The sequence below is a fragment of the Physeter macrocephalus genome, chromosome 17 (assembly GCF_002837175.3).
Source record: "Physeter macrocephalus isolate SW-GA chromosome 17, ASM283717v5, whole genome shotgun sequence".
In the NCBI taxonomy this organism is placed as follows: Eukaryota; Metazoa; Chordata; class Mammalia; order Artiodactyla; family Physeteridae; genus Physeter; species Physeter macrocephalus.
In genome coordinates this window covers 52,231,211-52,253,573 of record NC_041230.1, presented here as the reverse complement: position 1 = coordinate 52,253,573, position 22,363 = coordinate 52,231,211, and the positions used below count along the sequence as shown (strand labels likewise).

The 22,363-nt window shown below is 49.0% G+C and overlaps 1 protein-coding gene across 6 annotated transcripts in view; it reads right to left on the bottom strand.

Annotated features, from left to right (window-relative positions):
- The window catches only part of CRISPLD2 (cysteine rich secretory protein LCCL domain containing 2), a 68,474-nt gene that overhangs the window by 13,878 nt on the left and 32,233 nt on the right, over positions 1-22,363 (bottom strand). For all 6 annotated transcript variants that reach the window (XM_028477472.2, XM_055078881.1, XM_028477473.2 and 3 more), the window contains 7 exons: positions 18,732-18,872; positions 16,360-16,420; positions 12,716-12,782; positions 12,098-12,228; positions 9,774-9,817; positions 7,584-7,656; positions 5,095-5,170 (listed from right to left, as the gene is read on the bottom strand). In XM_028477472.2, coding sequence (XP_028333273.1) covers positions 5,095-5,170; positions 7,584-7,656; positions 9,774-9,817; positions 12,098-12,228; positions 12,716-12,782; positions 16,360-16,420; positions 18,732-18,872 — 593 coding nt within the window. The remainder of the gene's footprint in view (positions 1-5,094; positions 5,171-7,583; positions 7,657-9,773; positions 9,818-12,097; positions 12,229-12,715; positions 12,783-16,359; positions 16,421-18,731; positions 18,873-22,363) is intronic.

Sequence of the window (22,363 nt, the reverse complement as noted above, 5' to 3'; positions counted from 1 at the left end):
GCTACTCCCACTTCACAGGCCAGAAAGCACAGGCTCCGCGCGATTAGATGTTGCCAAGGCCCTGCAGACAGTTCAGGGTTTGGCAGTGACTCCAAATGAGATCTGGCGGACGGCAAAGTCTGTGCTTCTAGGGTCGGCAGGATAACGGGCCCCCAAACGCCCGCCCTCATCCCTGGAACCTGTGGATATGCGACCTGACGTGGTACAAGGACTTGGCAGATGGGACTGGGTTGAGGACCTTGAAATGGGAGAGGATCGTGGATCAGCCGGGCGGGCCCAGTGGAATCTCAGGGGTCCTTACAAGAGGGAGGGGGGAGGGTCAGAGCCAGAGGGAAACAGCGCGAGAAGGACCCAACAGCCTTTCAGACTGTCAGCTGCTGCCACGTCCCTTCAACGTCCAGGTCATTCCAGACAACTTCCTGGTGTGGCAGAAGTAGGAAAAACTGCTCACGGCAGAAGGCCCCGCCCTGCCTGCTCCCTGGGAAGCTCATACTGCTGTTAAAAGGTGGAGAGCCTCCGAGTTGAAAGGCACCCTCATAACTAAAGACGGGAGAATTGGATGTCTTGGTTTCCACCACTAATTGACTTGAGTAACTGAAGGCCAGTTTTTCTAACCCGGCACAAACATGTCTTGTCTTCAGTAAATAAATTAAATGGATGAGGGCAGGGTTCCTTAGCCTGAAGTGGGCTCTGCGGGGCGGGGGCGGGGGGAGGGGGGGGTCTGTGAGGCCCTGAGGCTACAGGCATAACTCTGTGGGCCCACAGGGTCAGCAAGAACTTTCGAGGTTTTAGCACCGAGCCCAGGAAACCCCGCATCCCAGGCAACGGCACAAGGAAGCCTTTTTATCCCCCTGGAGGGAGGAGCCACAGCTTCTCAGTTCTCAGAAGGGTTTGTGCCCCCAGAAGACTAAAAAGCAATAAATCTGCCGCCATCTAAAAGAGAGGCAGGGAGACTTTGGAAATGAAATGATCATTGTAGCATCCTTCGAAGTGCTCTGTGAGAGGGGGCTGAGCCGTGGAAGCGAGCGTGGGTGGGGCTTCTCACCGGCAGGTAGAGCTGGGATATTTTTTTGTCTCCCTCAGCCCTGCTCACCCTCTGAGTTACCAGCCCCAGGGCCTGCCTGGGGAGGCGCATCCTCTGATGGTGGCTGCCAGGAGGTGGGCGCTTTGGTGTTGTGGCCTCTGTGACAGTCCTTTGTCCCGTCCCCGGAGGATTTCTGGGCACCAGAGGCACAGAAGTTTCCCATGATAACATCAAGCCGTGGGAATGGAAGCCACACACGCACAGCCTGACCCTCCTCCCTGCACGGGCCCAGCGATCACTGCACGCGTCTTCCACCGCTGACGCTGGACAAACCCCTTCCTGCCCTTTCCCCCTACCTCTTCCCAGCCCTCTCCTCTCCCTGCTTCCTCCCCAGAGGTACAAGTTACCTGCTTTCTCTCCTCAGCACCCAAAGCAACACCGATATCTGAATATTTATTAACAACCGCTATCAACAAAGATCTGGTCTCAGCAACCCTGTCCCCACCACTTGTTGGCTGTGTGGTCTTGGATGACCTATTTTAACCCCCGGAGCCTCTATTTTCTCAGTATAAAGTGAGGCTCAGGGGCTTCCCTGGTGGCGCAGTGGTTAAGAATCCACCTGCCAGTGCAGTGGACCCGGGTTCAAGCCCTGGTCCGGGAAGATCCCACGTGCTGCGGAGCAACTAAGCCCGTGCGCCACAACTACTGAGCCTGCGCTCTAGAGCCTGTGAGCCACCACTACTGAGCCCGCGTGCCACAGCTACTGAAGCCCGCGCGCCTAGAGCCCGTGAGCCACAACTACTGAGCCTGTGCTCTAGAGCCCGTGTGCCACAACTACTGAAGCCCGCGCGCCTAGAGCCCGTGCTCCGCCACCAGGGAAGCCGCCGCAGTGGGAAGCCCGCGCACCACAACGAAGAGTAGCCCCCGCTCGCCGCACCTAGAGAAAAAGCCCGCGCCCGGCAACGAAGACCCAACGCAGCCAAAAATAAAATTAATTAATTAATTAATTAATTAAGGGAGGATGATCATTGGTAACCCTTTTGAGCATTTACCACGGTGGGCCCAGTTCTAGGTGTTTCACATGATTGATATGGTAATCTCCCAGTAACCTACAAGGTAGATATTATTATTATTATTATTATTATTATTATTTCTTCTTAACAGGGGTTAAATGACTTGCCCCAAATCACTGGGCTGGCAAACAGCAGAGCCGTGACTGCCACCCAGAGCCAGCAAGCTGCATCCTACTCTACAGGGGTCGGTTAGAACCGAAGAGGGCCTATCGAGACGACTGAGTAAGATCAAGGGCTAAATGCAGGCACACAGTAAGCGCTCAACAGATGTTAGTCAATAAGACAAATATCACCATAATCATCACTCTCACCATCACCATTATCGAAAATCCTCAAGGGACTGTCGTCTCTAACCCAGGGGTCCTCAACGTGTAGTCCCAGACCAGCAACATCAGTGTCACCTGGGAACTCGGTGGAGACGCAGATTCTCTGGCTCCACCCCCGACCCCGTGCGTCGGAAACGCGTGGGGTGGGACCCGGAACTCTCAACAGCCCTCTGGGGGATTCCGATGCATGCACGAGTGTGAGAATTTATCCAGCCACCGAGGGAGACAGGACAGATAAGAAAACTCAGGCTCAGAGCAGGGAAGGGCTTGTCCACCACCCCACGACTGGTAAATGTCACAGCTGGGGCTTCAGTTTGCATCTTCTGACCCAGACTGCGTTCGTAGGCTACACCCTGCTGCTTCTCCTGCCTGCAGCTCGCCACAAAGTACGGGCTCTGCCAGCTAATGCACTCCGGGAGAGCAGGCAGGAAACTTCAGGCACTGTTAGGCCCTTCGAAGGTCTGGAGACAACTCTCCCAAAATAAATCTCTCAGCTAAACAGACATTTTCCAAAAGGCATCATCATTTCCCAGAATACGGACTGACCTAGAAACCAAGGCCAGAAAAGAACCTCCGAAATGGAGGTAGCTTTCTCGTTCTCCCTTTCTTCCTTCCTTCTTTTATTCTCTGAAGAGCTGTTTAAGCACTGACTACTGTAGTATTTTTGCTGATTTATTCTTTCAACAAACATGAATAGAACAATTATTGGGTGCCAAGCCCTGTCATGAGAACAGTGCTTCCCAAAGCTCAAAACCCTAGTGAAGAGGTAAGAGACTGTATACAGGTTTGCACAAACAGGCATGTTCACACCTGTGTATTTATGAGTGTGGGTGCATTCAAACAAGGCAGAACAGGGTAGGGAAAGAACCGACCCTAAGGCAAGATACGCCCTCATGTGCATCTCGCCTTTGCCAGGTACTAGCGGTGTGATTTGGGGCACATTATTCTGAGCCTCACTTTCCTTCTCTGTAAGATGGCGGTAACAATACCTAGAGATGGTGGGTTTTTTGGGTTTTTTGTTTGTTTGTTTGTTTGTTTTTCCGGTACGCGAACCTCTCACCGCTGTGGCCTCTCCCGTTGCGGAGCACAGGCTCCGGACGCGCAGGCCCAGCGGCCACGGCTCACGGGCCCAGCCGCTCCGCGGCACGTGGGATCCTCCCGGACCGGGGCACGAACCCGCGTCCCCCGCATCGGCAGGCGGACTCTCGACCCCTGCGCCACCAGGGAAGCCCTGTTTCACTTTAAATTCCACGTCCTCCGATAGCAATGTCGCCACTCCTGCTTTATCTGTTTGTTTCTTTGTATTTTGCTGCAATAATTTTGCTCCTCCCTTTATACTTAAAGCACTTGAAAATCGAAGACGCTGTCTTTTAGTAGCAGATTTTGGCTCAAACATTTAGTATAACAATTGATATACATTATTTCACTCCTTCATTAAACTTTTAGAACTCAGTTTTGAATTAGCAGCTTTCAAGAAGGAAAAAAAGACTCATTTAATCGGGGAAGAAAAAAAGATGGGAGTCGGGGACAGGTAGCCACGAAGGTTGCTGTGACTTTGCAGAACTCAGTGAGCTCACATTTACAGGAATCCAGAATAAATGAAGGCAGGTGGGGGCGAAGGTGATGGTCGTGGGTGAGGGAGAACGGTGAAAATGAAGGCTGAGTAAAAATGTCAGCTGGGGATGAGCGATGCCAAGCTCATCATATGGACTTTTAAATCTAGAAGATTTCCTGGACTAGAAAATCCCAGCTCTGGCTCATTCTACAGAGGGAGAAACAACTTGGCAGGAAGATCAATCAGTCTGTTGGGCAGAACTGTGTCCACGTTCACATCTTCTGGGTCACCATGTCCCTAAACCCTGGACCACTGGAGGGAGCAGACTACTTTCTGTAGGACTCACTTCAGAAAAATCAGGCTATGCAAACTAAATAGTATACAGAGGATGGATAAACAACAAGGTCCTACGGTAGAGCACAGGGAACTATATTCAATATCCTGTGATAGACCAGAATGGAAAAGAATATGAAAATATACATATATATGTGTAACTGAGTCACCCTGCTGTACAGTAGAAATTAACATAACACTGTAAATCAACGATACTTCAATAAAATTTTTAAAAAAGAAAAAGAAAAAGAAAAATCAGGCTAAAGCTTCCTTGCTAAAGTTAGGAGGGAAAAATGGAAGAAAAGACTCCAATATAATAAGAGTGGTTATTAACAAGTAGTAAATTGGAGGTAGTTTGTATTTTCTTCCGCGTGCTTTTAGCTCAGTGTGTACACAGCCACAAAGAAATGCAGTGAGTAGAGTGGATGAATAGCTTATAAATGCATCAGGAGAGCCAGAAAGGTTATTAAATATCTGGGGGAATGAAGTGTGTGATGCATGGAAGCCTTCACATGAAAAAAGCAGGTCAGTAGAGAAGCAGAATTCAATTTACCGAACTCTGAAGCCATCTGTGTAAGAGGAGGTACACCTGTGTCTGTATTCATTCGCACACATTGGTGGAAGTTCAAATATTTCTGTAAATGGAGAAACTAGGGCAATGGTAGCAAAAATGAGTGATCTAAATTTAGCTAGAGGCACGGGAATGGGATCTCAAGTTTCTGGTGTCCAGACCTTGGAATGTGGTTTCTGTGGGGTGGCAGCTGAAGAGGCCAGAATACTCACGTCTGCATAGATGTTGGTTCCAAGCACGGGAGCCCAGTAGGATGGCTCATCTTTGCAGTACGCCGGACAATGAACTCTGGAACACAAGAAGCATTGAGGTGATGGTTATAATCAGCAGGAAACAAAAGTTCTTGAGAAAAGCAGCTGGCCCTCTTTATTTGAACGTCAAGGTTTAAGTACTTAGGTGAAAGGCAACTACCACACGGTTTATTCTTTAAGAAAAAAATATGCCTCTCCTACCCTAGCAGTCATAAAGATATTCTTCCTTAAAAGTGCATATAGAATTTTAAAACCCCATATGGGGAGGCATAAATTGGGAGATTGGGATTGACACATATACACTACTATGTATAGAACAGATAACTAATAAGGATCTACTGTATAGCACAGGGCACTCTACTCAAAACTCTGTAATGGCCTATATGGGATAGAATCTAAAAACGAGTGGAGATCTATCTATCTATCTATCTATATATGTATAACTGATTCACTTAGCTGTACCCCTGAAACTAACACAACAGTGTAAATCAACTATACTCCAACAAAATTTTTTTTAATAAATAAATAAAATTTTTAAAAATTATAACTAAAATGAAAGGAATTAAAGGTTTTGGGGTCAGTTGCTGGTTGATTACTTGATTAAAATTGCTGGTTTACTCAGTGTACCTTAGTAATGCATGCTTTCTGTTTCTTTTTTCTGACCAGTCACTTATTAATGAAATGGAATATCTTTACGGAAAAAAAAAGCCATATGACAAGACATGTACAAACAGCAAGGTGAAACGAAATAAAAATCTAGGAGAGGGGAGTATGGGATTGCAAGGGGTTGTTCCTCTCATTCTGGGATGTTGGCTGGTTCATACTGCGGCTACATTATGGAGATTACAATCAATAGATTTTTTTAAAGGCCATTTCCCTGTGTAGGGGAGGAGCAAAGGGTGGAGGCCTTCACCTCCGTGAGTCACAGAATATTCCAGGCAGGGGGCACTGATAACCCGGGGCAGGAAGGGTCAGCTCACCTCTGTGCCAGTCGGCACATCCCTGCCATAGGCGATGAGGAGAGTGCCTCGAACTGGAATCTCTCACGCCAGGAAACAGCATGAGCTTTACTTAAACAAAGGTCTTTTGTCTTTATCCGGAACAGGTACACCACGGGCTGGAGCCCAGGGACCAAGGAAGCAAAATGGCAGCCGGAAGCCCTCTGGCTTGTGAGTAGCAAAGGGGAGGCTTCAGGAACCCCATCTGGTCCCCTCCCCTCACCGGCCCCCTCCCGGGGCTCTTCCCTGCTCACACCTCGGGGTTCTCCACCTGTTAGATTTTTGTTTTGTTTCTGTTTTTGTTTTTGCCATGCCGCACAGCTTGTGGAATCTCAGAGCCACATAACCCAGCTTCTGACAGGATCTAACAGGTGCTTTGGAGATACCGCTTCTTTTGTTCTGATGCACCATCCTCCCAAAACTCAGCCAATTCAGGTTCGGGCAGATGGAAGTAAAACCCGCTCCTCAGACAAACAAATTGCGGTACGTCCACAGAATGGAACGCCACTTGGCAACATGAAAGGACGAACAAATCACCGATTCAGTCAACAACACAGATGAATCGCAAAGCACTGTGCAGAGCGGAAGAAGCCAGATACACAAGTGTCCGTGCTGTGACGGCTCCATGTATATGAGATTCCAGAAAAGGCACGATTATAGGGACAGAAAGGAGGTCAGCGGTTGGCTGGGATACGGGGGGGAGTTGGAGGGAGGGGGACGGACTACAGGAGAACTTGCCGGGGTGATGGAAACGTTCTCTGCCGGCATCGTGGTGTACATTTGTCAAAACGCATCGAACTGTATACTTTTAACAGGTGGATTTTGTTGTGTGCAAATTATACCTCCAAAAAGCTGAGTTTTAACGAGCTAGTTCTAAAGTGACCCATAGAAAGCATAACAGATCAAGTACAAGAATCAAAGAGCTGATTCCAAGGGGACCAGTGGCACCCAGCTTCCAGAGGTCTCGACTGATCTAAGAGGCCAAGAATGACAGGTCCCAAGGTCTGTCTGGGGGCTTGGGAAGAGCCTGGTGGCAAATGAAGTCAAATACTCTCTCCTTCCAGTGGAGGTGACAAATCGAGAAGGGCAAAGTCATCTTTTCAATTAAGTTCCCAGAGCAGGGCCCTGGGGCCTGGCTACACACGGGGCTCACCCAGAAGCTTCTAAAGATGTGGATGTCCTGCTGGGCCACGGCCGGAGACTGGGATTTGTTCTTTTAACGCCTCTCAGGCAATTCCAATGTGCAGCCAGGGCTGAGAACGAGTGGTCTCAGGGAGAGGTCAAGCGCGTCCTTGACGCGGAGCACACAGCGGCCGACTTCCTGGGCGGACACACACCAGGGCCTCGTCTAGAACTCAGCTGCGCATGGTTCCGCGCAGTGACCCTCAACCCAACCGGGCCCTTCTTCTCTCGGCCCCCAGGTTTGCCTATCCAGATGCCAGGGAGCCTTACCTTGGGCAGTGGGTCCCCGGCTCCTCATATGGGCAGAGCTGGGCCACGGTGGTGTAGCAGTCCAGGTCCTGCACTGTGAACAGGAACACGCAGGGGAAGGGTCAGGTCACGGGCGAGCCTGGGCCTCAGGCTACTGGCCTGTGAAACAGGCTGCTGGACAATGGGTCCTAGGGGTTCCTTGGGCCCCCGAACCGGGATGAGACCTGGGATGAGGCCCCAGCAGGTGCCAGGCCCCAGTGCTCCTGGCACCTCCCCCAGGGGTACTCTAGGGAGGAGAGAAAACCCAAGGCCCAAGTGTTTTTACAGGTCAAAGGTGTCATCACCCTAAACAGTTTCTCTGTGGGGCGAGCAAACTTTTCATTTGCACCGTGCGTTTCCACCTTGAAGCCTCTGCCTCTACTTTATCCTGCTGGAGCCTCATGGTGGGTATTATACTAATTATACAGATGGGGAAACTGAGGTCCAGAAAAGCTAAGAGACCTCCTGAGGCTGCACAGGACATGGTTGAGGGTCCAGGTTTCTGATTCCCAGCCTAGAGCTGTTTGCTCACACCCTTCCCAAGGGGCAGGTGACTCTTTCCTTCAAGGTCACGTGTCGTGTTTTAACAACAGATGTAAGAAAGCGGTTCTGATACTGGCCACCTGTAGTCTCTGACAGCCTGTCCTTGTCCGGTCCAGGGCTCGGCAAACTCTTCCTTAAAGAGCGAGAGAGTAAATATTTCCAGCTCTGTGGGCCCTGTGGTCTGTGTTATAGCCACTCAGCTCTGCCATCGTAGCAGGAACCAGCCACAGACAATGTGGAAAGGAATGGGTGCGGCCAGGTGCCACTAAAACTTTATTTACAAAACAGTCAGCAGGCAGGATTTGGCCTTGAGGGTTGTAGTTTGCCCACTCTTGGTCCAGCCTATCACTTGGATGGGCCAGGGGTCTATGCAGCAATCTGACAAGGGGATTGGTTTACTACACCAAGGGTCTGCTATACAATGGGATGCTGGGGAAATCATTAAAATGAAGTTTAGAAGTCCACTTAAAGGAGAAGACTATTTCTGATATATTATTATTTGAAAAAAAAATAAGGTTACCAATTCCATTTCAATTTTTCAAAACATATCAATGTATACATTACCAATGTATATACTCTTAATGAAGAGGGAAAAGAAACACTACAGATATCCACCAAAATGTTCAGAGCAGTTATCTCTGAATGGTGGAATTTAGGTCTTTTTCTCTTTCTTTCAACAATTCTCTGTATTTTTTAAATTATCTGGAATAAACAGGCATTACTTTTGTAATCGGGGGAAAAGCTGCTATATGTTTTTATAAAGATATCTAACCAGATATTCTTGTATCCAGGGCAAATGACAAGAATTGGTTTCCCAAAAGAAGAAAGGGTCAGTGGGCAAGGATCAAGGAGAGGGTCCAGGGGAGAGTGCTGGGAGGGGCACCCTGGCATCCCTGCCTGCCTGAGACTATTCCAGTCAAGTGCCCGGTCTGGGCAACTATAACCCAGACCCCAGTTCTGGTTACAGCATGCTCTCCCGTGGATGCATGTGCCACCCTGCCAAATGAACATCCCGGAGGCGATACAAAAAGCTGGGCCAGAGACAGCAAGTATGGGCCACGGACTTCCCCACGTTTCCCTCTCTGGTCCATGGCAGACATTACTAATCTATCAAGCTCCGTGCTCTGCTGAGCCCAGAATGAGGCCTCAGAATCCTTCTCAAAACAACGCTCCAGGTAGCCACTATCACTCACTAGAAATTGACACTCCCTATGCAACCTATTAGCTACTCTAGACCCAGGCATTAGTACTTCTGGGACAGTCAGCTGGGAACCCATGCCTGTGTTTCAGGTTAGCTATCTAGGTCCACTGCCAAGTTCAGATTTTTTTTTGTCACCGTGTCCCACGGTTTGCGGGATCTTAATTCCCAAACCAGAGATTGAACCTGGGCCACAGCAGGGAAAGCGCCAAGTGGACTGCCAGGGAACTCCCCCTAAGGTATGATATTTTTAAAAATTAGTTAAAGAATCCACCTCCTCAGGAACCTCTTAAACATCTTTACAATGCTGAGAACAGCAACGTCAGCAGACATGGTAAACATTAAATCAATAACTAAGAGGAATGAAATTCCAGGGAAACCCAAGATAACCTGTGTATTGTGGTCATATAAGAAAAGATTGGCCAGCTTACCTTTTACTTTTGACACCGTGAATGAGCTGGAGGACTTGTATTTGCTGTAAAAGGAATCATTAGGTAAATGCAAACAGAAATGCGTCTAAAAGTACACGCTTGTTCCTGCACTTATTTTATTTACGGCCTCAACTTTACATTTTCCTACTTGTTTCCCGTCAGCCTGAAAGCCCTTAGGACATTCTAGAGCAGGGCTCGTTAGTCTTCTTTGTGCCAGGGATCCCTCTAGCAGCCTGGTAAAGCCTACGGACACCTTCTCAGAACAATGATTTTAAAATGCAATGATAAATTTAAAAGATTAGAAGGAAATCGAGTATTATTAATATCATTATCAAAGTATTAAAACAAATTTGTGTTAGCGTAATAGCTGTGCATCTTTATTAACGTATTAAAACCAGAATCTAGCGGCAGGTCTTCTAACTACCGTCATTTGGGGATCATGACAGCAGAGACTGTTTCAAGGTGTCTCCATCACGTGGACTCCTACCCGTGACAAGGTCACTGGCCCTACGAGTGCTGCTCAGATTGAGGGCTAACATCCATCACGGGAGAAAATACCACATTTCAATTAGAGGTTCGTGAAACTAAAGCTTCAATTTGCTTTGCGTTCACAGACTCCCCGACTCTAATTCTAAGACGTGAAGAACCCCACTCTAGACGTAAAGTTAGCCATTGGAAGGGACCAGGAATGGATTCAGGACAAGGGTCCCAGGCAATGCAGGACCTGAACCCTTGGTCAAGGCTGCGGTTGAGGTCACCCAACCGATCTCTCCATGAATATTTCCTTTGCTGATCTCTCCATGCATATTTCCTTTGCTTTCGTTTAAACTTCCTTGCTCTTTTTTTGTTTACACAAAATCCCCAGCTAAGACAGAAGAAGGAATATTGCAACACTGCCCGAAAAACCAGGCGTTTCCAAACAGAATGACTCACGTAGTTTTTGAAATGTTCTGAGCAGCCTCACTATTTGGAAGGGACATGGACATGCCACCTTGTAACGATCACAGGAGCGTCTGCTGGGTGCCTTCCTGCTGCAGACCCTGGGATGGGCACTGACACGGGGGTCCCTGACATGCTGCCTCGTGGTGGGTTAGCTGGGTGTCAGCCCCGGGTCCTGCCGTGGCCCTCACTTGTAAATGAGAGTACAGCCACCCCGACGGGATGAAGAAGCCAGCCCAGGTCACGCAAAGGAGGAAGTCAGAGCCGGGTCTGTTTGACCCTAGAGCCCCCAGTGGGTCCCACCAGCTCCTGGTCACCTTATGCCTCAGACGCCATGGACAGATGAGGACACGGCCTCCTGCTGCTCTTCACGGCCCCCCCACCCCATCAACCCCCAAAAGTCAAAATGGCGAAGATGGTCTGCCCCGTCAGCCATCCACATACCTTACGTGAAAAACATCTTGCAAAAACAAGTAAGTATATTTAAAAAATGAAAAGCCCCGTTCTCAGGGGGGAAAAAACAGTGCCAATCAAGAATTAGCCTACGGGGGGCTTCCCTGGTGGCGCAGCGGTTGAGAGTCCGCCTGCCGATGCAGGGGGCGCGGGTTCGTGCCCCGGTCCGGGAAGATCCCACGTGCCGCGTGGCGGCTGGGCCCGTGAGCCACGGCCGCCGAGCCTGCGCGTCCGGAGCCTGTGCTCCGCAACGAAAGAATTAGCCTACGGGGTGGGACAGGGAGGGTGGGAGGGAGGTTCAAGAGGGAGGGGATATGGGGATGTGTGTGTGCATATAGCTGATTCACTTTGTTATACGGCAGAAGCTAACACACCGTTGTGAAGCAATTATACTCCAATAAGAATGTATAAAAAAAAATTAGCCTACAAACTCAAAGATACCATCAGTCATTACTGAAGTGTCTGAAGAGTTCTCAGGGACAAGGAAGGGAGAAAAAGCAGGATTCAGAACTCATATCAGATTGCAAGACTGTATGCTTTTGAAGGTCATGTACCTAGATTATCTCTGAGAAGTGGGAATGAAGAGGTTAATACTTCCTTATTTCCGTTTTTCTGTATCTTAATGGCTATGTGTACATTTCATAATTAAGAGCAGTGTCAATTTTAAATATGCAATAAACTTTCCTACAACCGACAAAAACAAACAAACAAACAAACAAGAAACAAAACTCAACCACATTAAACACACACACCGAAACCCACTGGGATGAAATAGGCTAAACGGCCAATAGGGGCGATTTCTGAGTTATGGGGTTAAGGTCATCTTTACTGTTTTCCTGCTTCTTTATATTGTTCAGGACTTTTCAAAGTTTCAACAGTACTCTCAAAATCAGAAAAGAAGTTTTCAGAAACCCTGATCACCAAATAGTTACCTCAAAGACTGCACGCCGTTTCTCTCAGACTTGACAAAGAAGGGGACCTTCCCATTCCTGGTGACGTCCACCAGGCCTCCCTTGTCGTCCAGGACCCCGTAGTGAATGGCGGCCCGGCAGATGCTGGACGCCTGCGGGGGACGGGCCAGACCGTAAGCACATCTGAGTTCATCTTTGTCAGCGATGGTTTCCAGAAACATCCATGATGCTTGTCCTCAACCCACAAAAAGCCAAAAGGTCGGGCCAAGGCTCACCCCACTTCGCACTCTGACTGCACTCTAGAACACGTCTTTGTTCCAGGGGGTGCTTATCTTTAAGAACCCATCCGAGTTGCTTTACAAACTAAGAACAGGGACAAACAGCCCTTTCTTCCCATCCAGTGGAGCATTTAATGCTCGGGCTAAAATGGAGACTGGTCTGCTCAAGGGTCATCCCCAGTTCCCAAAAGTGGCTTCACAAGTTTGTGACCCCAGAAACACACGTGGATCACCTCTACGAAAAGCGGGGTTTGACTAAGGAGCGGAAAGAAAATCTGTTCACCTGAAAACCAGCCACCTGCTTTTAAAACGTAGACAGGAGTCCACACAAGCCATGTCAAGAAATGCTGGCCATACTTACGCTTTCATAAAAGAGAGTCCCAAAGATCTTTGCCCTGTTGTGCAGGCAGCCTGCTGGGCACTGGTACCTGATGGAGAAGAAAGAAGATGATTTTCAGAGGTAAACATGTTCATGAAACCTCATCATGAATTTATTGGGGTTTTTCCCTTCAATAGCTCTGTTATTACATGTAGAAAAGCGTCAGTGATATAGCATGCATTGTTTTGGAGCAAGTCACAATTCACCCAGGCTGAAGTTTCTAGTCACACAGACACCATTAGATTCAACTTGACCTCCTTAAAGACTATTTTCATGTGCTTCAGGTTCAAATTGAATAGATGGACAATTCACAGAATATAGATAAGTGGCTTCAAAGGCACCAAAAAAAATCCTCAGACATCAGTCACCAAAGATGTGCAGACTGAAAGGAGGTGGCATTTTCCAGGCGTCAAGGGATTTTTAATAGAATAAAACTAAATGATGGTGATCATGTTCACAAACAACAGTTAATCCTTCCAGAAAGCCTTCAAAATTCATATCCCTTAAACCATAAACAAAACGAAAAGACAACCTCTGCACTGGGAAAAAATATTTGCAAATGATGCTACCGAAAAGGGATTAATTTCCAAAATATACAAACAGCTCATACAGCTTAATATTTTTTAAAAAAGCACAACCCAATCAAAAAATGGGCAGAAGACCTAAATAGACATTTCTCCAAAGAAGACATACAGATGGCCAACAGGCACATGAAAAGATGCTCAACATCGCGAATTATTAGAGAAATGCAAATCAAAACTACGATGAGGTACCACCTCACACCAGCCAGAATGGCCATCATTAAAAAGTCTACAAATAACAGATGCCAGAGAGGGTGTGGAGAAGAGGGAACCCTCCTACACTGTTGGTGGGAATGTAAATTAGCACAGCCACTATGGAGAACAGTATGGAGGTTCCTCAAAAAACTAAAAATAGAGCTACCATATGATCCAGCAATCCCACTCCTGGGCATATATCCAGAAAAGATGAAAAACTCTAATTTACAAAGATACATGCACCCCAATGTTCACAGCAGCACTATTCACAATAGCCAAGACAAAGAAGCAACCTAAGTGTCCATCGACAGATGAATGGATAAAGAAGATGTGGTATATATATATAATGGAATATTACTCAGCCATCAAAAAATAAAATAATGTCATTTGAAGCAACATGGATGGACCTAAAGATTATCACACTAAGTGAAGTAAGTCAGACAAAGACAAGTATATGATATCACTTATATGTGGAATCTAAAAAAATGATACAAATGAACTTATTTACAAAGCAGAAGCAGACTCACAGACATAGAAAACTTATGGCTACCAAAGGGGAAAGCGGGGGGAGGGATAAATTAGGAGCTTGGGATTAACATATACCCACGACTATATATAAAACAGATAACCAACAAGGACCTACTATATAGCACAGGGAACTCTACTCAAAATCTTGTAATAACCTATAATGGAAAAGAATCTGAAAAACAATATATATATATATGTATAACGGAATCACTTTGCTGTACACTTGAAACTAACACAACACTGTAAGTTAACTATACTTCAATTAAAAAAAAAATTCATATCCCTTGATCCTTGAATCTCCCAAGCAAAAAGACAGCAAGTCAGATCTCCATGTTATTCCAACCATCTGTAATAGGGAAAAACTGGAAATAAGTCAGCAGGTGTCAAAGGAATAGCCAAATATATTTTCGTGTAGCCAAATGTCAGAGTATTACGCAGCCACCAGAAATGAAGTTTTTGAGGAATAGTTACTGACTTTGGAAAATCTTAAGTGAAACCAGTAACACACAAGATCGCATAACAGTAAAGCCTAAGCAGTATTAGCCTAATCAGTGCACAGAAACTACATAGAATCGTTACTGATGTTCACGAGATTCTGGGACACTTATTCTTTCCTTTATACTTTTTTTTGGTTGTTGTTTTCCTGAATTACAATGAACAAGAATACCTTCTAAAGTCAGAAAAGAAGTCCAGTAAATATTATTTTTGTAAAAGCACCACGTACAGAAAACTGATGTGCCAGGCGGCGGGACGGCTTCCAGGAGCTCACCGTGAGCGTTCTTGTGGTTGCAGGTGGGCTGAGTTCTATATCTTGACTGGAGGCATCTAACAGTCTTCACGTGGACAGACCCCTGCCTTTTCCGTGCTTGGCGGGGGGGGGTCCCATCTACCCCCAACCCTGCAACTCTTCTGATGCTATAACAACAAATGTTCTCCAGACCTTGTCATTTCTTCCCAATGGATATGCAGGCGTGGTGCTCTAGTGACAAGCTTGCGGTTCAGAAAGGCACATCACCAGCAAGGGGCAACTCGGGAGTGTTGTGGGAATCCCAGACCTGTGAGTTTGCCGAGTGGAGAGCCCTTCCGGGGCGAGGGGACAGGCGGTTATTCCACCACCCTCATTGCCACGTCTTGCTCATCTCACCAACAAACTGCCTGGTTCTACTTTCGTAGTGCTTGCTGGCCCATCGCCAGCTGCTCGTGGGATGACGTATGAGCCCCTTGAACATCTGATCCTGGGCTGCTCTGTCTGTCCCAGGACACTCCTGCCAAAGTCTGAGTGATGCATTGTCCTGGCAAACCAGATCCCAGAGTCCCCGTGGTACAAAATAGGACCCTCTCTTTTAGGTAACACAATATACCTTCTCTTTTAGCGTGTGCTTTAAAGAACACGATTCAGGGCTTCCCTGGTGGCGCAGTGGTTGAGAATCCGCCTGCCGATGCAGGGGACACGGGTTCGAGCCCTGGTCCGGGAAGGTCCCACGTGCCGCGGAGCAGCTAAGCCCGCGAGTCACAGCTACTGAACCCGCGAGCCACAACTACACTACTGCCCGTGCTCCGCGACAACAGAAGGCACCGCGATGAGAAGCCCGCGCCCCGCAACAAAGAGCAGCCCCCGCTCGCCGCACCTAGACGAAGCCTGTGCGCGGCAACGAAGACCCAACGCGGCCAGAAATAAATATAAATAAATGAGAAAAAAATAATAAAAACGCAATTCAGCTTTAGAGGAATGGATGCCAGAATCCCTAGGAAGGAGAGTAAGGGCCCCTCCCCCGACAACACAGTTTCCTGCCGTGAACCTGAGGATCTACGGAGGGCCGCTACGCCTGTTGGCCACTCACTGCCAGAAGGAACAGCCCAGCAGCTGCGTTGCCAAAACCAAGCTTGCTCTTCTTGGCAGATGGTTTTCAGCATCTGAAATGGACGATACCAAGTGACTCCATCAGCTACATGAATTTGTTCAACGCTGGGGGACAGAGCCCAGGCCGCTCTGTCTGGTGGGGCCCCTCGGGAAGCAGGCCGACTTGGATTCCACAGCAGCCGTGCTGGACCGGTCCACGGTCACACCTGCCCTGACGCTGCCGCAGCCCCAGTCGTCCCCGGCACAGAGCTCTGGGGAACCCCTTCATGCAGAGAGAGATGGGAGGGAGCCCCCAGCCTCACACATCGGTCAAGATCTCCCTGTCCATAGCGCATCTGCTGCTGGCACATCTGGCACTTCTACAGATGTAGATCAGCGGACAGATCACGATGTGACCCATGACCGAGAGCAGGTGCTTCAGAGGGCTGTAGGCGGCGAGACAGGGATGGGCCAGCCCTTACCTGTTGCACGTGGACCCTTTACACTTGTCCTTCATCTTGGTGTCACACCTGACGACTTGGGCTAGGAGAGAAATGCAGAAATACTTGTCAAGGCAAGAAGCGGGAGGGTGGGTCTGAGTTAGAAGACCCCATCCCCCCTCTGAGGAACTCTCTGGAACATTCTGGAATCCATGTCATAACGAGAACAGGAGCATGGCCCAATGGCTGCAGGCTTAGGGTGAGGTTCAAATCCCAGATCCTCCTTCTAGTAGCACTGTCACCTTGGACACCTTACTTCCCCTCTCTGAGGTTGAAATTCTGCTTACTAATGGGGATAAGTACAGTATCCACCTCCAACGGTTGCTGTGAGCCTTAAATGAGAAAGTAAACGTAGGCTTGGAAGGGAGCCTGGCACGCTAAGTGCCCCAGAGCCTCACAGGGCTCTGGAGGGAGAGCCTTGCCCAGCCCGGTTGGCGGGGACCCAGCCATTCTCACCAGCGTCGTCTCCCCGCCCCCAGCCAAGATGACTCTGCCAAGCTTTCCTTTTTGGTTTATTTTATAGGGACATATCAGAATCTTGCAGTAGTGTCACAGTTTGACAAAAAGACATATCACTTTGTAATGTTACATTATTAAAGAAAAAAACAACTGAAGCGTTTGGAATTTCTGGACGGACAAGAACATCAGCGTAGTTCCTGGTCAAAGAAAGCCACAGCTGACTAAACAGGCAGGAAGCCCAGGAGAAAGACATTTGAAGGCCCAGGGGATCGAGACTGGTGGGGCTGAGGGCAGGGCAGTTGACAAAATAGCAGAGGAGTTTTGACAAAGATGGGCAGGAGCTGGCCTCCTACTCAGGGGTGAGTCCAGTTTTATGCTGTGTGAGGTTTGGAGGAAAAGAGAGACTCCGGTGGGCAGAGAACCCACACTTGGTGCCGTGTCTGTAGGAAAATGCCCTCCAGAGCCTCAAGCCTTCGGTAAAGGTGCCGCATACACAGGGGAGCCGGGGAGGGGGTCATCAGAGCCGGGCAGGGGAGGGCAGAAAGAAAGGAGCGAGCCCTAGCAGGCGAAGTGTCTTGGGAGACCAGGGAGAAGAAAGTGCGACAGGGGTGAGCGTGAGAACACCGGGCATCCGGGGACTTCCGGAAGTCTCTGGGAGAACATCCAACTTCCGGCCTTAAGGGGGGGTGTCGGAGGCAACCTGATGGTGAGCTCAAAGCACAGCTGACACCGGGTGGCCCCCGTTTACTGCAAATAATCCCCACAGCAACCTGACAGGGCTGCAACAGCTCTGGTAAGGAGATGTGTGAAGACTAACAGATGAGAACGTTGACATACAGCCCAGGAGGTTTGTCCCAGGTCTAGAATCCACGGCCTTGTTCCTTAGTAATTGCTGCAGTTCTCCTGTGTCAAGAACACAATGCCGGGCTTCCCTGGTGGTGCAGTGTTGAAATCCACCTGCCAGTGCAGGGGACACGGGTTTGAGCCCTGCTCCGGGAAGATCCCACATGCCACGGAGCAACTGAACCTGTGCACCACAACTAGCGAGCCTGCGCTCTAGAGCCCGTGAGCCACAACTACTGAGCCCGCGTGCCACAACTACTGAAGCCCGTGCGCCTAGAGCCCGTGCTACGCAACAAGAGAAGCCACCGCAGTGAGAAGCCCGCGCACCGCAACGAAGAGTAGCCCCCTCTCGCCACAAGTAGAGAAAGCCTGCGTGCAGCAACGAAAACCCAACGCAGCCAAAAATAACATAAGTTAAATAAATGAACTTTTTTTTAAATGAATCACAGACTTTTCATTTTTAACGAAGACCCAACGCAGCCAAAAATAAGTACATAAAATAAATTAAAAAAAAAAAAAAAAGAACCCAGTGCCTCTTGTAAAATATGGACATAGGAAATGCACAGGTCCATATCTCACTGATTGAAAAAAATGCTGACAGAGCCATTACTGCTCCCACTTTACAGATGAACACATCAAGTCTCAAAGAGTCGGGTGACTGTCCGAGTCACAGGGCTGTTGCATGACGACCACGCGAGCCGGGCTCCACGCTGCACGTTCATTCTCCCTTTGGGAGCCAGGCACTTCCAACAGGAACCCAGTGTCAGCCCAAGTCCCCTCTGAAAGGACGAGAGAAGGTCTAACCTTAAAATACCTGCCGGGGGGGAAAGGCCACCCAAGCACAGCTCCTATAATGCTTCTTTTGAAATGACTTAAAAATATCATTTTTTAGAAACATCTTCAGGTTGTGCTTTTTGCAGGCGACACCCCACCCTGTTCCCTGCTGTTTGTCGACCTGGAAACCTCTCAACCCACCAGTTTCCCTCCTCTGCCCACCCCAAAGAAAAGTGCCCCCTCCAGAGGTGGCTGGCAGAGGGCAGAGCCCCACTCACTCATGTAGTTCACGGCGGGGGCTTTCTTGGGCTTCGTGGGTCTGATCACACCCGGCTGGACCCAGATGTGCTTCTCTTCAGGAATGGGGGCCGTTTCCACCTCGTTCATCTCGTCCGTTTCAGGTTTTTGGTCGTACGTCTCTTAATAGCGAAGAGGGAGAGAAAAGCAACATGCTGGGATTCAATCAAAATGCATTTCAGAAAAAATAAAGAAGCAATTTGGAAACTAAACTTGTTTGAGGTTTGGCTTCACAAAGGGTCATCTGAGTGGCAAAGAGAAAGTTACATTTCAGGACAGCGCTGGCCAGGTGGGATTCTCCCCGCCAAGGGGCGATGGATGGCTCTCTGCTCGCCGTGTTTGCTTTGGACAGAAGAGCGGCTGCGCTGACCGGAGGTTACAAGGCCCTGGCGCCCACCCCTGGATCATCAGAATGGTTTCTTGTCCCGTCTCTGCCCAAGGAAGCAGCTTCAGGAAGCCGCCTCATCCTCTGACCCCAAACCGTAGCTGTCTCTGCTGAGGTGCCTCTGGCTCTAGGTTCTCACTGGAGGAGGGGTCCGCCTCATTTACACGCCATCATGGCACACGAAGACCCTCGTCAGTGCTCCTGGACCCCACTGCCCTTGACCACCAGCACATTCTGCTTCCTTCCCCACTCCTACAGGTCAAGATCACTTAACCTTTCTCTGCACTGACGTTTTGAAGCCCAATAACATTGGAACCGTCATCTAGAACGAGCCAAAGAGCCAACTCTTGGTTAAAAAAACTTAGTTCTGCGGGTCCCAATAGTTTCCCCACCCAAATATTATTATTTCTCCAACCATGATCATGACCTTCATGTTTCAAAACATTCTAATTCACCGAATACATTGCATTTATTAAGCATCAGTTTATCTTCCAGTTTTCATCATGAAAGTCAACTATTAACCACTCACTGTGATCTATAATCAGGCCAGCTGGATACCACCATAAATTCCAGCCAAAGTAAAGCAAAGTATTGCTGTTGGAGCTTGCCTGAACACCCTTATCAAAGATGAATCTGTGTGCATCTCTGCTGGGGGACCCCCGCCCCTCCAAGGATGTCTGTGGACCCAAGTTAGAAACCCCTGCCTTCCAAGCTCCTCCAATGAGAAAAGACAACAGATGTGTTTGGGTAAGAACGATTTCAAGGAGCAGGAATGAAGCGCCTCGCAGGCCTCTTTGTGTCAACAGATTAAAACTCAAGTCCCATCGAGTGTTCACCAATCCCCGGCCTTATGCTTACTTCTTCTGAAGAGCAACAGCTTTTCTCCAAAAAGCAGACCAAGGGTCTGTGTTGATACAAGACATTCAAGAATACGAAGGGCAGGTGACATCTTCCCTGATGCTTTCCAAGGCCGGGACACTCTGCAGCTGTTTCACTGGCCGATTCATCACAGCACAACCACTACCCTGACCCATGAGGAGGATGGACAGGGTTTAAGCGGGAGGAGAACAGCAATCCTGAGTCCCAAGTTCATTATCAGAGCTCATGGACCTCCATGTACTGCTCCTGGACGGCGTGCTCACCACCACCCACCTCCCCCACCAGCTGTAAACTCCCTGAGGCCAGCAGCCAGCCTGCTTCACACCACGCTACACCCAGCTCCCAAAACATAGTAGCTGCTCAACAAAATTTGCTGCGTGAAGGATGATCAAAACGCCCAACAAAATTCTGTCTTTGAACTCTTTTGGGGGAAAAAAAAAAAACAAAACAGTCCCAGCAAAGCTTAAAGACATTCAGGAAAGGAATTCTGAAAACATCATTTGTAGCCAAACGCTATAGGTGAAATCTTTATGAAGACGCTGGGTTTGCAAACCCCACTTGGGACCCAGCGGCTGTCTCTTGTCTGTCTTCCCGTCAATGTGGCTATTCAGGTTTGTCCTTCACTGAAAGCCAGAGCTGTCTCTGGAATAAGCTGGGTTTTCTTCCACTGGCCTTTAGGATTTTTATACCTCATAATCGTGGCTTTATTTAGCCAAATATAGTTGGGTAAAGCAGTCTAAAGCATTTGAGGGCTCACTATTTAAGAAAATGGGTAGACAGTCCTCGCCCTCAGACACACACATGAAAAGTGGAATGCTTACCCAGAGGACGGGCTGTATTTGATCACATCCTAATTAAGATCCCCTGTGTGGACCAGCACAGGCCTGGGGAAATTCCGTGCCCAAGTTCGCTGCAAGGTTACCCTGTGCACTGTCCAGCTCCGGACCAGGGGTCCCAAGGCACACAGCATTGCTACATCATTCTGCAGACTCCCGCCTGGTTCCATAAGTGGGGAAGAAGCTCATAACTAATGTCAAGCTCTCACATCATCCTCTCGTTGCCCTGGGAGGCATGAGCAGCCCCATTTTACAGACGGGAAAACCGAGGCTCAGAGAGGCTATGTGACCTGCCCTAGCGCACACAGCTGAGAGTCGAATCACCTTTCCCCAAAGTCCACGCCCTGCATCGCCACACAGGGAAAGGCTGGAGGGATGGAATCTTCTCTTACGGTCTATCCTGATCCCTGTTCCATCTCCATGATAGGTCAAGGCCTTGCCAGGCACCTCAATAAAGGCTTATTAAGTAGCTTATGCAGATAAGCTGCTTTAGAAGAGACTTTCTGCATGGTTAGCTAAGAAAATCGGGATGCCCGCCAAGTGAAGTTGGGCATTTTCCACCAAAAATAAAGAAACAAGTCCAGGAGGCTTCATTGGGTGGGTTCACCAGCATCTAGGCTATCTTTGTGCGCATGTGTTCTTTGAAAATGACCCTCTGTGGATATCGGGGGTATATTTATTCAGACAACATGCAGAACACACCTGCTACGTGGCCCTGGAGGCCCGGGAGTGAACCAGCAGTTGTAACTACAGGTGAATCAAGTCCAAGGAGAGTCTGGGTGCAGTAAGAGCACGGAGGCAGGTGGGCTGCCTGTCTGTGGACTCAGGGAAGTCTCCCCGGAGGAGGTGTGACACCAGAGCTGGGCTTCCCGAGAAGAGAAGGGGTCTGCCAGGATCCTGAGATGGATGGGGCCCCCAGGCTGGGAGAGGGCCCCCAGTACCTCCCAGGTGAGGAAGAACCCCATGCCAGGTAAGCGCAGTCATACCTCCCCAACTCCCACCTCTCCAAGGAAGTAATGAGCTGTGTTCATAAAGCACTGACTATGCGCAGGCTGCTGTCCCAGTAACTCACATCCTCCCTGTTGCATCCTCCCAGCAAATCATCTGCGGGAGAACGACATCATCACTCTTACAGACGGGGAAACCGAGGCTCAAAGAAGGCAAGCAGTGTGACTGAGCACACACGTCCAGAACGCAGGGACGCCCCTCTCTGCCTGCCCTGCACCCTGACAGCCTGCCTTGTGCGCACACGGAGCCCCCTCCCAATGGGAGAGCCAAGGGGGGGCCCCGGCGGGCACCCCTCCCTCACGGTCCCCAAATCAGCATTCAGGATCTGATGGGGGCATTTGCCCCTCTGGGTGACTGGACAGCAGCCCCAGGACCTGCCCGAACGGGGATTTGTGGCCTGATATGCCTGTTGTGTCAGCCCGCATTCTTCTCAGCCCTCCTACGACCCCCAGGGGCTGACACATCACCCCATTTTCACAGAGGAAGACTGAGGCTCAGAGAGATG